This window comes from Branchiostoma floridae, chromosome 16, assembly GCF_000003815.2.
Source record: "Branchiostoma floridae strain S238N-H82 chromosome 16, Bfl_VNyyK, whole genome shotgun sequence".
Lineage (NCBI taxonomy): Eukaryota > Metazoa > Chordata > Leptocardii > Amphioxiformes > Branchiostomatidae > Branchiostoma > Branchiostoma floridae.
In genome coordinates this window covers 14067763-14082466 of record NC_049994.1, presented here as the reverse complement: position 1 = coordinate 14082466, position 14704 = coordinate 14067763, and the positions used below count along the sequence as shown (strand labels likewise).

The 14704-nt window shown below is 39.8% G+C and overlaps 3 protein-coding genes across 3 annotated transcripts in view; 2 read left to right on the top strand and 1 right to left on the bottom strand.

Annotated features, from left to right (window-relative positions):
* Positions 1–1666, top strand: part of LOC118403094 (26S proteasome complex subunit SEM1-like) — a 2821-nt gene extending 1155 nt beyond the window's left edge. The window contains exons 2-3 of the mRNA XM_035801563.1: positions 569–665; positions 1084–1666. Of these exons, the coding sequence (XP_035657456.1) occupies positions 569–665; positions 1084–1132 (146 nt within the window). The 3' untranslated portion in view covers positions 1133–1666. The remainder of the gene's footprint in view (positions 1–568; positions 666–1083) is intronic.
* The window catches only part of LOC118403092 (60S ribosomal protein L32-like), a 6348-nt gene extending 3555 nt beyond the window's left edge, over positions 1–2793 (bottom strand). The window contains exon 1 of the mRNA XM_035801561.1: positions 2346–2793. The gene's annotated coding sequence lies outside the window, so the exon portion shown is untranslated. The remainder of the gene's footprint in view (positions 1–2345) is intronic.
* Positions 2794–2966: 173 nt separating this feature from the next.
* On the top strand, positions 2967–14097 carry LOC118403091 (PHD finger protein 13-like). Its single transcript, XM_035801558.1, has 7 exons — positions 2967–3313; positions 3582–3632; positions 9930–10019; positions 10835–11090; positions 11473–11571; positions 12075–12237; positions 12641–14097. Exons 2-7 carry the CDS (start codon positions 3603–3605, stop codon positions 12756–12758), a joined length of 756 nt encoding a protein of 251 aa, XP_035657451.1. The 5' UTR covers positions 2967–3313; positions 3582–3602; the 3' UTR covers positions 12759–14097.
* The last annotated feature ends 607 nt before the right edge of the window (positions 14098–14704 follow it).

Genomic DNA, 14704 nt, shown 5'->3' with positions numbered 1-14704 from the left:
CTCTGCTTGAATATAGTTTATTTGAAATTTCAGGGAACTGTCCCAACTTTCCCCACATAGGAATGGCTTATCAGAAAAGTAGTCTCTTATTCGCGCGGCTGATTCGGAGCGCCGGCTAAGCTGGTATTTCCAATATGGCCGCCACTCGGTGTGTATAAACAGTGCGATCGGAGTGCATTTAGTCCCGGCGCGGCTAGCGAAGGGGGTTTTTGAGCCGGAAAACGCTCCGGCTGGCTAGGTAAGGCTGTTAGGAAGTGAGGGACACCCAGAGATCCGAGGATTAGTGCAGCGGCTGGTTTATTCGGCGATTTTTTAATTCCGTTCAATGTTGAAGTCTGCGACTGTTGGCCGGGAGCGTTAGTAGTATAAGCGATAATAGGCCAACAGTCGACTCTGCGGCTACCTGGATATCAACCTCTGCAGTTACCATTGACTCAATCTTTTCGATTGCTAAGTGTCAAGCCAGCAGAAAGATTCAGTCAGCAGTTACTATGGAGGTTGCCACTCAGGCTAGATATGTTTTTGATGGCCTCTGTTTTTACACAGAATTATGTTTGTATATTTCCAGACTGGCAGGGTCAGGATGAAGAGGTGGAGGAGGTCCATGTGTGGGAGGACAACTGGGATGATGATGACATAGAAGATGACTTTGCCAAGCAGCTGAGGTCAGTATACTATAGTTTGTAATGTGGCATAACTGCAGGGTATCTGGCTCAGAACCAAGTGCTCCTTAGTTCGAATCCTGCCATGCTACCTATCTTGTGCCTTTGGGAAAGGTATCAACACATCTTCTCTCACCCAACCCAGATGGAAAAATTATTACCTGACTTTGGGATGGTTACACAGTTGTAAATTGATTTAAATTAAGTTCACTGGGATCTGATGAGTTTAACAACTTTAGTAATGTGATGCAAGGCAGAGCACATAATTGTGGTGAGCACGTATTACAGTTGTTTGATGGTTTTATGCATTTTACTCTTAGCTACTCATCTTCAAGTAAATGATTATCTATGATTATTTGATATCCGTACTGTACATTTACTTCAACTTGCTATAACAAGATTTTTTTTCATCCTGTAACAGAGCAGAGCTGGAGAAACAGGGACACAAGGTTGAACAGATGCAGACATAGCAGACCAAGCCTGGGGACACCATGAACATCTACTTCTTCTTTCACTACAAAAACTTCTAAACAAGACATGCCGAGAACATCAACTGTTGTGACAAACAGTTCCATTTAGTGTAATTCTGAAATCATCTGAAAACAGTAATGGATCACCTGGAATCGATTTCTTTTTGTATTTTCCTCAATGCAGCTGTATGATATAGGTGAAGAATACACAGACTTGTATTCAAACACTGATTTTCAGTCGCTTGCTATTTCCATGGACTTGACATGATGTTAACTGCAATCTTTTGTAGTTGTCTTGTTATAAATCGTACCCACAATGGAAATTTCCTATCCTTAGTTTTGTACTTTGTCATGCTTTGATAACCTTACAATGTTGTGATAGATCTCTGAATCCTATTTTCCATCTTAACATTCACACATTTTAGAAACTGTAACAGACTCACTGGTTATACGATGTTAACAGACTGGAATGTTGGATTTACTATGTTGAAGAGATATCCATGCATTAAATATTACCAGTGAGTTATACACTGATTTATTTTTGACTTCCTTGTGTTGTGGGTGGTGATTTATCTCCAAGCAGATCCTATGGTAGCATAAAATAGTACCAAAAGCTGCCAGAGGAGTTAAGCCAGCCTAGAAGTGTGTTTGGCTACACCTCTTCAAGCAGGGTTCTCCCCAGAATTTATTAGTATAGTGGAGGGGCTGGCAAAAATGACCCGCACCAACGCGCTGCTCTTTCATGTAAATGGGTTCATTTTACAAAGACAGAAGGTGTCAAATACTACAAGTATAAAATATCATTGTGATTCCATTGTTGTGAAGTAGCAGAATGACTATTGTTTTGATCATAGCCCATTCACAAGTTTTTGCAGACAATTGTCACAATGCCCACTGGAAAAGTGATGCCACTTGGCACAAAAATCTGTGAATTTTCATTGATTTTATCAAACCTCTTTTTTTAACCTCCTTGGCAAAACTAACCAAGAAAATAGGGAAGAAACACACTAAATTTCAAAAGGAGTATAGTGGAGCTGGCTAGGAGTATAGTGGAGGACCTCCCTTATTCCATCCTTTGGGGAGGACCCTGCCTCTTGGCTGATTATAAAATAACCTTTATCAATAATTAGCAATTGAAAAATATACAAGTCAACAAGGTGTATTATGATGAACAAAAAGATAATGATTAGAGAGTCAGGGCCTTCTTACGTACCTGTGAGTGGGTTACCGGTAAATTTGTTGGTCTCGGTCTGGCAGACTCTGGTCCAATCAGTCATCTGCTGGCAACAGCTACTGATGCATGGTGGCAGAAGAAATCTCTCTCCCAGGATGTTCTATTTCTAACCAAGGTTATAAGAACAGTCGACCAGCTTTTGATTGCAAAATCAAGTGACAGCTTTTCAATGGTTGAGCTTGCTCAAAAACAGACATGGCAAAAAATGACATGAAACTCAACCATGTCTCCAAGGACGAAGATAAGTAAGTAAGTAAGGGATGTCATAAAAATAGGATAGATAACATAAAAACACCTTTTTCTCAAAATGATCATGATGGTATTACAATAGCCAAGGAGGTTCCATGTTATATTAACATAACATCAAAAATTATGGCTTTCAAAGTTTCATGTGCAGTCGACTGAAGAGCTTCCATTAGGTGTCACCTTGATGACAATGAAAAATGACGTGTGCGGTGAAAAATGACATGACGAATGTAAAAATGTATTTTCTGCATGCAATAATGAAACACGCCACCTATGGTGACTCGAAAAAGTGCAACAAACAGAGGTGTGGTCACGTGCCGTGACGTCATAAGCCCCTGGCTGACCTGTTGACCTTATGCAAATCTATCAGGTCACGCCTCCTGGCGGCGCAGTGCGGGTCAGGGGACAGCAGATAGCAAAGAGCTGACGGTCAAACCGGCCAGGTTGGTCAAAGTCTCGGCTTTCCACACGAAATTCCAGCCACATTTGTATGTATTTCGACGGATTTCGGCTTCGAAGTTGCAGTGTGCTTGCTAGGTTTGAGACTGGAGGATTTTCGGGCTTCATTCCCGAGTGGAAACGGACTCTATTCAGCCGGAGTGCGTGTGACAAATTTATTTTTCCTTGACGATTTGTCGGCAGGCGACTTTTCCTTTGGTCTGGTGAAGCAGACGATACGACTTTACTGAGAGGATACTGTGGTAAGTACGGGTTATCCATGTTTTACCGTGTCGTTGTTGAAATGTCTGATATTTTGGTCCATTCAGCGGTTCCGGCGTGGCATGAGTAACGTTCTGTTCCGCACACTTCCGTTACGAGTTGTTCTGACTGGCCCCCAGAGAACAAGATCACTTCGAGCCGCTCTCTCTGTCATATGTAAATTTTAGCGTCTAGGATTTGGTGTTTTCGTTTCTCAAACGTTTCTCAGTGGAAAACTGACTGCGTTTTCTTCCTACTCTATCCCAACAGGACAGACGGCTCCAAAAAAGGATGGCGGACACTTTGGACATCGATCCCGAGGTGGGTGTTGCGAAATTTTGGTACACATTCTTTGATATCCGGTAGTATAAACGTGCTGCATGCGGAAAAACGGCTCGGTAGATTTTCCTGAAAACTTCAGGAATTGTTCTCAAGCATGGTCTTAACGTCTTGACTTTGTTTTGAGAAATATATTTGTTTCCTTTTTGAGATATTCAAGTAAATAGGTCGAAAGTGTGTGTTGGCACATTTTCTATGACTGGGGCTCTGGATACACACTCTGCATGCTCAAAAACTACTGGTCGTATTTTCCTGAAATTTGGCCCAAAGGTGTAGGTCTATGATATTACTAATTGGACGAAATTTTAATTCTCGGCCTTGTTTGGTTGTCGAGAAATCCTGGTGGAAAGATTGCCGTGTTGTCAAATTTTCAATATGGCGTCTGTCGAACACGGCGGCTCGGTCTGCTGTACAGACAAGCAAAATGGCAACAACATTCTCTGACAGTGTGTAGTGTGTCTGGCAGTGTTTCGCTGGTTGTTCAAATCAAATCATTACTTATCTAAGAATTGTTTGGGGTAAGTTTCTTGGTATGGTCAAGATTTGGTGGTATGTCGTACTTGTGACGTTTGTGAGTCCTGACTTGTAGGTTGCTAGCAGACCACTCCGAACTGATACCCCTATGCACACTCAAAATCTACCGGGCCGATTTAGCTGTAATTCCGGTCGTTTGTTGATTTCCGACAACATAACCATCCTACCAAATTTCAGCAGAATTCACCGGGTAGTTTTCGAGAAATCCGACTGGAAAGTTTTTGTCACCGACGTGTTTTCAAGATGGCGTCGATTTAATGACCCCGCTGATCTTTCAGGATAGATTTTATCATGCCCAGCTCTGCTACTTATTTATGGGCGAAGACGATGTCTGAGACGTGATAGACTGGTTGTTCCTAAATGCGGAAAAATTACTGACAGGCCTCAGAAACTCTCCTAACCGTTAGAATCCAAGGAGGAATTGTATGCAAATGACACGGCGCGTTAGGAATTACTACTACAGTACTCCAAATAGTGACGCCATCTTGTTTGGTAAAAATAGTTTGGGGGTCGGTCGCGAATTTTGACTTTCGCTAAGCGGATTTGTATCGACGTCACTTTCTTTAAAGTTTCTTACTAAAGAATATAGACAAGCTTCTATAACAACCCAAATAAAGCTGTAGTTTTCAAGAAAATATTGATCGGCAAGCCATTTCCGTACTGCAACAGAAGGGTGTCAGTTTCTTGTGTAGATTTTTCCTCCGGAAACAAACACGATTTGCATATTTCTACCTGTCAAAATTCAAACAACTGTTGAGACTTTTGGGACACATCTATGAAAAGCACATGCGATTTCTTTTGTCGAATTTTAAGACTAAAATCAAGCCACACTCCGGGCTAAGATCGTCTTGTTTTTCTGTACCGACCGGTAAGAAATTTTAGATTCCAAGACAGCACCCCAAAACAACACAAAACGGGAGCTATGTCACAAAGCAAACATTTATTTCTCCCAAAGGCCAAAAGGGTTAGTTTTTGTGCCTTCTAGCTTTTGCAGACCGCTTGAGCTTTTCCATTTGTCTTGTGTACGATCCTTCCAAAGTTTGCATTGTAAACGTAAACGAGCTAGGTCAAGACTACTCGAAACACGATTCCGTTTGCCCAGGCTTCATAGAAAAACACCGCTCACACAAAGAAACGACTTTAAAAAATCGCATTTTCTTAAGTCCTAGCATACTGTATTAATCAAATGCTAGGTTAGCCAAGTCCTGGAGATTCTTACCAAATGTCTGAGCTTTTCAAAGAGGGACGGGCCCTTCTTAGGGATTTTGGACTTGTGCCAAAACGCCCCTCACAAATCTCTCAATGTAGGACCGATGTGACGTAGTGTTTGGGTTATACAGGACCACAGGTTGTTTATTTCGCCCGTGAAGGCTGGAGGCAAATAATACCTGGTGAATTATGTGCTCTTTTTGTGTGTGTCGCCTTGTAATCTAGAAAATACTACAGTAGTAGCTATCTGGTACCAGTAATCTTTCAGTTTGATATAAAAGAGTAACAATTACAGTCTTTGTTATTCTTTTAAATTGTATTTTAAATGTATTGAAAATACAGGTAAGTTTAGTATATACTATATAGTATTGTGGTCGAATGCATTGTGACGATTGTCATGGGTTTCTACCAGTATGATGTATAGATAGCTGAGTGCAATGATTGCACATTGGTTCTAAGAATGCCAGCGTATTTGTTTTTTTCTTTTTTGCCCTAAGGAAAGAAAGGGGCATTTCTTTGATAATCAAACCTTGCCCATAAAAAATTGGTTTGGTTTTGGCAATTCTTATGCATATATCCCTAGGCAAATAATGCAGATGAATATGGTATCTGTAATTTTCAGATATACGATCGTAATTTCAGGTTCATTTCACGACATAATCACTCAATGCCAGAAGGCGAATGTATTGTGCTACCTTATCTGTAATGACATTGACGTCATAGCTGATATTGCGGGTGTTTTTTTTCATTGTGAAATGTTGTTGGACTATTGGTTAACCATTCTACTTTCTTCATGGTGGTTATCCAAAGTTGTTGTGGAAAAACTAGATCTGACGAATTTGTTGTATTATAAGAGATGTAAGGAATGAAATTGCAACCCAAAGTAGACCTGATTGATAGATAAGAGTGAATCTTGAGATAATATATTCACCAAAAGAACTTCGCAGTCTATTTTTATAAGGGAGGGGAGAACTTCTTCTTGCAGCAGGGCACAAAGAAATGACTTTTCCATGACAATTGGAGGTGCTCTGTTCTGTTAGCAGACAACAGTAGAATTACCCAACTCACCAGGTAGAAAACACCGCCCTTTCTCTTCCCTGTGTGACAACAATACCTGATGGCTATTCAAGACAACCTCTACATAAAATTGTTGTTCAAACAGTTGTCGTTGACAACCCAATTCCCAAGACAAGTCGGTTTTCGGTGACTGTTCATCCTTACAATGGAAACGGTTGGTCATTAATTTACTTACCTGTCATGAAGTATTTATGAGCTGATGAAAGTAGAAAAGTGTTTCCCAATCAATTCAAGGTCACTGAGTGTACTGTCCAGGATATGGGCTAATTCGACTATCTTGGTCAGTGCTATCAGGTCTATACGATTAATATATTATGTTGTAGCTCTTCTTAAAATAAGATTTTCTGTATAGCAAACCTGGTACTTGTTATAACTCAGGCTTAGACATTTTTGTGGCACAAGAATGCTGGCAAGAACCGATAGCAATTAAAGATTTTCCATATACAATATTTCGACAATGTTCAAGCACTTCTAGACTGGTACTACTAGTAGTAGGACTTTGAATCAACATGAGGACCTGTACAATACTTAGAATATTTTATGACATTATGTCATTCTAAGGATTTGCAAACTTGGAAGTTGTGACGTCATTGTATCTTTAATCCATAACAATTACTGAATATAGTAGAGTAAGAGTAACCAACCAGAAGAAATATCAAGGAGGTCTTGATAAAACCTCCTTGGAAATATCGAACCATTTTGATTGTCCTTGGCTTCTGTTCAATATCTTTACCACAGAGTTTGCGAAGGACGTTCATTTACACTTAAAACAACGTAGGCGTAGTCAAAACAAACCTGACACATAGCCGCTAATGTGTGCAGAGAGGAGTTGTCTTCTCGCACTTGCCAACCAAAACTTGTCTTGGCAGTCGTCCTTATGTTACAGAGAGTGGGAGGGGGGCTAGCCTACTTGAAGATAAGATGTGGTATTGTTATGCAAGTTGAGAACGTGGACTTTAATCCGCTTGTGTTGGTGCAGTGCAGATTGTAATCATATTTGCGCAGGCAGTGACTTTAATTCCATGCAGATTGGCAGCAGACAGGATATTCTTTCCTGTTAACTGAGAGGTAACAAATGTTTTCATTTCAAACTAGTTCCATAAACTGTACACTGGCGATGATATATGCAGAGACATGTATTACAAGATGATACACAACATAATAATACATTATCAATACTTGCTAAATTTTTAGCTGAAGTTTAATACAAATTTCTGTGATTATTTTTCTTTATTTTTCTTGGTCGAGTGGACAAAGAGTAAAACTTAATTTTTTTCTAGTTTTTCTCAGTTAAAATGCAAGACACGTGACAGTTGGGGATTTCCAAGTGTCACATGTCTGTTGACACAGGTTTAAGTCTGCTCCTTTAAATTGATTGACAGCCAAGTTTGTGTGCTCAGGAACAGTGGCCTTGGTAAGTCCATGATACTGTTTCAGAAGGTTACTGTATATTACTATTACTGAATGGTAAATATTTGGAAGTGAACTCAAGTTTTGCATACGAATGCAACCAGTGTACCAGCTTGTCGGGATATAATTGAAAATACCAAGAATTGATACACTTTAGTTCTTAGAACTGCAAAATCTGTTCACATCTGTTCCATATAAAATCTCCCCATTATAAGAAAGACGGAACTGTTGTCACGTTTTGGGGTTCAAAGCTTGCAGATCTAGAGTTAAAGTTTTAAACAATATTTTTCAAAACCAGGTTTTCTTGGCAAGTCATGGACTCCTCTTAGTTAGTTAGAAAAATGATTACTGTCATAAAAAATAATAAAGCTTGTTTGTACAGGCTTTTATAATGGAGAACAGATGGATATAACTTCAGTGACATGAACAAATTAGAGTGGACATGAGAAAAAAAATTAGACGGTTCCTATTTATGTTGCAGCACTATTTTTGATTCATACTGTCAAAGTAGCACCAAAGGGTAGATAAATATGTACATTCCCTATCTTTGGAGGACACAGAAAGCATACAATATCTACCACAAATAAATACCATGCCAGGCTTGATAAAAATGATCTTTAGAAAGCTATGGAAATATTCTGTTGGCATAGGATAGATAGGAAATATTTCATGAAATTGGGTGATTTTGATCTACAAAACTGGTTGAGATTGTTTGTTTTTGCCAAGAATGTTGAAAAATGTTTTATCGAGAAATATGTTTTAACCTCAAACTCAAAGGTTTTACATTGTGTGTCTATTACTCTTGCCCAGTTGAATATTCTATGCCTTCTTATTTGAAAATATGGTAATAATAGAAACATGGACAAGGCTATATCATATGAATGTGTCTTCAAATCGCAAATGAAATGTCATGTTCCGTATTTTTAATTGTATTCCTCTATTTTGTATTCAATTGAACGCAGTGATGGATGCAGAATGGCCTTGAGGGGGTAGCAATATTTATTTCCCACGCTCCTAGCTCGAGCGGCAGATGACGGATACCCCGAAATCACCTAATATTCCCCTCATTTGCATAATAAAACACTCCTTAGATGTCCATTCAAAAATGATTTCATGCCCATTGCCGACAGGCAATACATTAAGTTACTTCTTTCACACAATTACAAGAAAATACAAAGACTAGATGGATAAAAAATGTTTTAATATCTTAGTAATTCTTACAACTTGCATATACGACGTACCTTTGACAACAAAGGGAGAAAAAGTCCTACAGGAAATGGTGCTGTTGCATTATTTACACTCCACACAGGCGGAACCATACGTCACAAGTTACCTTTGAGCTTGCTTTGTCAAGACGACCGACTCAGGTACCCTTTTGAAAACAAGCAATATTCGGCACACTGGTCCCTCCCTGGCTGGAACAACAAGCCAAGCCCTCTCATTGTGTTCAGCCCAAGCCGAGATCACGTTTCGTGGCGTGAGCTGTAATTAGTTAATCCCCGGGGCCATCGACAAGAGGAATCGGGCGATGCCTGAAATACGTTTTTCCCCTCAGTCGTGACGGGTCTGCTGGCATTCCAGAGGCGAGGAGACGCATTAAGTTGGCTGTTTTGTAGTTTCGTCCCAGCAGCTTGTTTTAGCAGACACACACAGGCCCTTCTTTCACAGGCGACCTCTGACCTCTCGATGACTGACTGGGATCAGTTCATGAATATTAATGAGTTACTGAAGGATGTCGCATGTATGCAGGCGCTGGGGCCCGCTAATCTGATATGCTGGTTCAGGGTCCTGATGAGGAACATCCCATGGGGCCATTCTGGCTGTTCCAACACTTGCCTTTACCCCCTCTGCTGAATGTCCGAGCGACTTGGATCCTTTCTTATTACATACCAAGGACATAATTTAGCTCCTAGCTTATACCAACGTTAAGTACATTAGTATCAGTATTTTAACATTCCTCATTAAACCCGGTAAATGTTTTCCAGGAATGATTTGAAATGTGAATATTATTAAATTTATTTTCATGTATTTTTTTCTTTTCATGTGCAGCTCATCCCTCCAATAGCGAGGAAACGGAAAACGATCGACAACTTCGGGACGTTCTGTGCGTTCGTCTTGGCGTATGAGGCACAGCTACAGGTATGTGGACAGTCTGGATGTGTTGTCAATTTCCTTTATTTTGAAAATCAAAAACAGTTATGTTGGGTAGTACACAAGTTCAACTATGCGGATGTAACCACGGAAGTTTTGTTTCCATGAATGGGTTTGGTAGTTTTGGAAACATTTGTGTTTTGTTGGTCAGTTGACATCACAACATTTCTATGGAGGGGGGAGGGGGTGCTATTGTACACCATATGGATAGAAGTGTGACAGAATATACAGCTAGCCACAATTGATAAGACTCATACTTTGGTCACCAAAAGGTGACCACAATTGCCAAGTGGTTCTTATGCAGAATTATTTCAGGATTGTTTGTTTTGTTTTGATCCATTATTTTTTTGGGTTGTTTGCTCTTATAAAGAAACTGTACCAAATTAATTTTGATTTCTTCATAATGTCATTTAGGATTGTTTAAAATCTGTACATGTGTAGAAGATCATTATAACTACTTCAACTGTTAGCTATTCTGCCCCTGTAAAAGATAAGAAGTAGTCCCCACAACAGCACGGGCAGCTAAAAGACAACAGGTTTAATGTTACAAATTATAGAAAACATTAATTAATGTCATTAAAAAGACATTTCAAGCCCTGTTTTTTAATCTTTACTACTATAGAAGATGAGAAGTAGACCCCACAACAGCACGGGCAGCTGAAAGACAAGTTTTAATGATTTAAATGGTAGAAAACATTAATCAATATAATCAAAACAACATTTCAAGCCCTGTTTTTTTATCTATGCTCCTGTAGAAGATGAGAAGTAGTTGTTTATTTGAATGTTTTGTTGCTATCCTGTAGAAGATGAGAAGTAGTCCCCACAACAGCACGGGCAGCTCTGCGGGGAGCGACACCACAGAGAGCACCACCAGCGAGGTGCCTGACCTGGAGGGCAGCTCCAGCTCCTCTCATTCCTTCACGTCTCCGACCCACGGCTTTCCTGCGCCCGCGCGCTCCGTCAGCAAGACCAAGGGCATGAGTGGCTCCGACAAGAAGATGAAGAAGGAGAAGAAGAAGAGGAGAAAGCAGATTCTGAGCCAGCAGGCCTTGGAGACAGGTGGGTTGGGGATGAAGGTTGATTTGCATATGTGGGACACTTCACATTCAATTCAAAATTTGTTGGAAAACAAATGTAGCAGTAGCAATGTAAGACAAAGGATTATATAAGACTCCTGGTTGGTTCTATTACCCAGTCTATACAAAATTGATTGAAGACACAATGAGGTGTTGTATGTCTACTACACAGTTAAATTATGTTAATATTTTCAAATCGCTATTTTAGGGTTTCTTTTAAGTATGGAGGTATGTGTGTATTGGTCTAGATGGACTCATTGGAATGAATGATCATTTGCATATTTGGGACAACTTGTAGAGGATAAAAAATTGAATTAGAATAATTGACAATGGTCTGATACATTTTCTGTTCTTTGTCGTTGTAGGTGTCGTGACAGATGATTCACTGTTCGAGCGCCCAGACCCCGCGGAACACAAAACTGCCAAGAGGAGAAAAAGGATCTCCAACGAAGTTATCGAGTCTGGTACGTTTACACAGTCATGACCAATGTAATAGTTTAATTTTTCCCCTTGTAAGAATTGTCTGTTTGCCCTTGGTACTGAAGAAACGGAGATGAGTGCCAAAAGAACAAAAATTGAAGGAAATGAATGTTGAATGACAGTTTTATTAATGTGTTTTGTGACAGCAAGTAGACCAGCCCAAATGGCTTTATATGACACAGATAAAAGACATTACAGAAAGTCAAATAAAATAGAAGTAATGAATAATGATACATAAAGATCCCACAAGAAACAACAATGATAGCAACAAAGAAAAAGTGTTAACAAACAATATGACGCGTATATGCACAAAATCACGTCCATTGATGTAAACTGGTAAAAGTAACAGGAAAAGAGAAGAACCAAGCCAAAATTGCAAGTAAAACAGGTCTAAAGTAGAATGGATTCTATTGGATCGCTAATATCTTTATAATTTTCTCGAGTATTCAGGTGTTGTAAACTTTTTTTTTTACTTTTATCCCACCAGACGATGACTGGAACCTGGTGACGTGCTTCTGCCAGAAGCCGTTCGCGGGGCGTCCCATGATCGAGTGTACGGAATGCACCATCTGGATCCACTTGTCGTGTGCAAAGATCAGAAAGTCCAACGTCCCGGAAATATTCATCTGTCAGAGGTGCCGCGAGGCCAGGTTTGTTTTCTTTCCTTTTTCTTCCTTAGTTTTGTATTTAATACCTTGTCTCATGCTACTTAAAAGACATCTCATAAGTGGGATTTAACTATAGTATCTAACATAGAGAATAAAGATTGGTCTTTTGCACTGAACAACACCAGTCTTGTCAAGGAATGAGCAATCCACTGTTTCTGTGATGCCACATTATGCAGATAGTATGCATGACTCGATGACCTGTGAGAGCAGTTATAAGTCTCTATAAGTTTCTGGTGGCCCCCATCTCTATCAAGGGATGGTTGTATGGCCCTGATTGTATGGAAGATGCTGGTGTGTAATGCCCAAGGGTAGTTATACCGGTTATACAGATACAGTGACGTACCTACCTGATGAAAGTATTCACGTATGTTTCAACTCTTTCCAGGCACCAGATCCGGCGATCATCGAGGCAAAAGGAGGAAAACTCCAGCCCCAGTCCGAGCCCCAGCCCCAGCCCCAGCCCTAGCCCCCACATCTCCAGTAGTGACTCGGAGGACTTGTAAAAGCGACGTCCAATCACAGAACTTTGTGTTGAAAAACCGGATACCGTTCTGTTCGTATCCGACGTGGTGGTTTGGCGGGAAGTTGACTCTGTTTTCTGACGGTTGGACTGGAAAGATGCTTACGATGCAGTCCCCTTACTACGTAGTCTGTTGGTAATGCTCAACACCCCCATTTTGTAGTGGAACAACCCACCTTGGTTGGTTTTTCCAACTGATGTTGGCCAGGTCCACTGAAGATGTAGGGGTGTTCATCACAGCTCTCTTGGGGAAAGGTCCAGTGATTTTTCCATGCGTATGGATGTATATTGCGAGTTCTATGAGAGATATATTGTAAATATGACATTGTTCCAAGTTCAAATGTTACATGTTCAACCTTTCTCCTTCTGTACAAAGAGAACTCTACTACTTTCCCCCTGTAAATTCTAGCAAAAGGTTCTTTGTCAAATGTCAAATGTTTCTCGACGGCAAATCTGTTGAACAAGTTGAATTTTAGTTGTCTTTTTCTACACGTCTATGGATTTTAGTTTTATTTGATTGGTGAACAGCAAAAATGCAATGACAAGAAGTCCAGTATGTATCACGGTGTTGAAAGTTCTTTGTAATCTTAAAGCAAGAAGGAAGGGTGAGGGTGGGCAGTTGGTTATCATTACCGTTAAAAGTGTTTCTCAAAAGCCACAGAACTGTGTATTGAGGCAAAGTCTACTTGTGCTGGTCACATGAGTTTTAGGCCATGTTTGGATCTAAACTTGTAGTGGAAGAGGCTTTAATAGCTGGTAAGGTGAGAGAAGTAGACCAAACAGCACAAAATTTTGTAAATTTGAACTTGATATTCAAATCGGTGACTCTTCAAATTGATCTCCATTGTCCTTGCATAGCGTATCTGTCACACTCTGTATGAACTTAGAATCAAACCGTCAAACTTTTCTTTTCTATTTTTTTGCTGTTGATCAGAAGTAAACTAAACGGTGCTAGACTCTAACACAATAAGAACTCAGTAATTTGGTGCATTACGCTCTGACTTTTTGAGTCTAAGAAGGAATGACGATACTTCAATTTTTAAAAAAGTCTTATTAACACTCAGCATCTGTTTTTTGTTATTAAAGCAAGTAATTATTTTAACGGCAAAGGGATCACGTGGTGTAAAAATGATTTTTGGATTTGTTTGAAAACTGGAATATCAACATAAAGGGCTCTTTCAATTCAGTTGATTTTAATATTTTGTTTTGAAGATTTCAAAAAGTTGCAAGGTGTTAGGGAGTATATGTTCGTATGATTTTGTATATGAAATCTTTTCCTAAATGTGAATAAAGAGATCTGGCCTTACGAAGAAAGAGGGAAAGATTGTTTTGATGAATCCTGACCAAAAAATGTTCCTGCCTTTGTTCTAAAAGGTGACCCCAAGCCGTTACATGAAAAGTTGTGTTGGACTTTGCAAGGGGTTTGGGTTGATTCAGTGATAGTAAGATGTTTATAGACCTGTACAGCAAAGATGTGAATGTTCTATAACGTGGTGGATAGACAATACGTGCGGTAAACTTGGAAATGTCGTCTATGCTTAGGGTAGTTTCCATGGTGACCAAGAGCCTATTAAACCAGAAGGAATTTGTGCACTTCAGGGGTTAGATGTTGGTTTCCCTTCTCTTAAGCAGAGGACATTGATAGTTGTGTTCTATAAATACAGGACTGCTTCCAGAACTCCTGAAAATGCAGAACTCTCTTGTAGGGTTACATACAAGTCTGCAAATAGAGGGAAAACAACAAAATCTGGCCCTTTTTTTCCTGTAAATGTGGTCCAACAAGAACCAAATCTGGACAATGCAGTCTCGCCTTCAAGTTCAAACATAACCTTGTAAGCATCACAATTGCCGTTGTTTCAAGCAAGGAGGTTGAAAATGTTTAACCTCCTTGTTTCAAGTGACTGCTGTATGGATCATGTTGGTAAGAAA

Excerpts from the sequence above, each read along its gene's own strand:
- LOC118403091 (XM_035801558.1), top strand. The coding sequence starts at position 3,603 with ATGGCGGACACTTTGGACATCGATCCCGAG. Across the intron at positions 11,091-11,472 it reads CCAGCAGGCCTTGGAGACAG|GTGTCGTGACAGATGATTCA; the intron begins GTGGGTTGGGGA and ends TTGTCGTTGTAG. Across the intron at positions 12,238-12,640 it reads CAGAGGTGCCGCGAGGCCAG|GCACCAGATCCGGCGATCAT; the intron begins GTTTGTTTTCTT and ends AACTCTTTCCAG.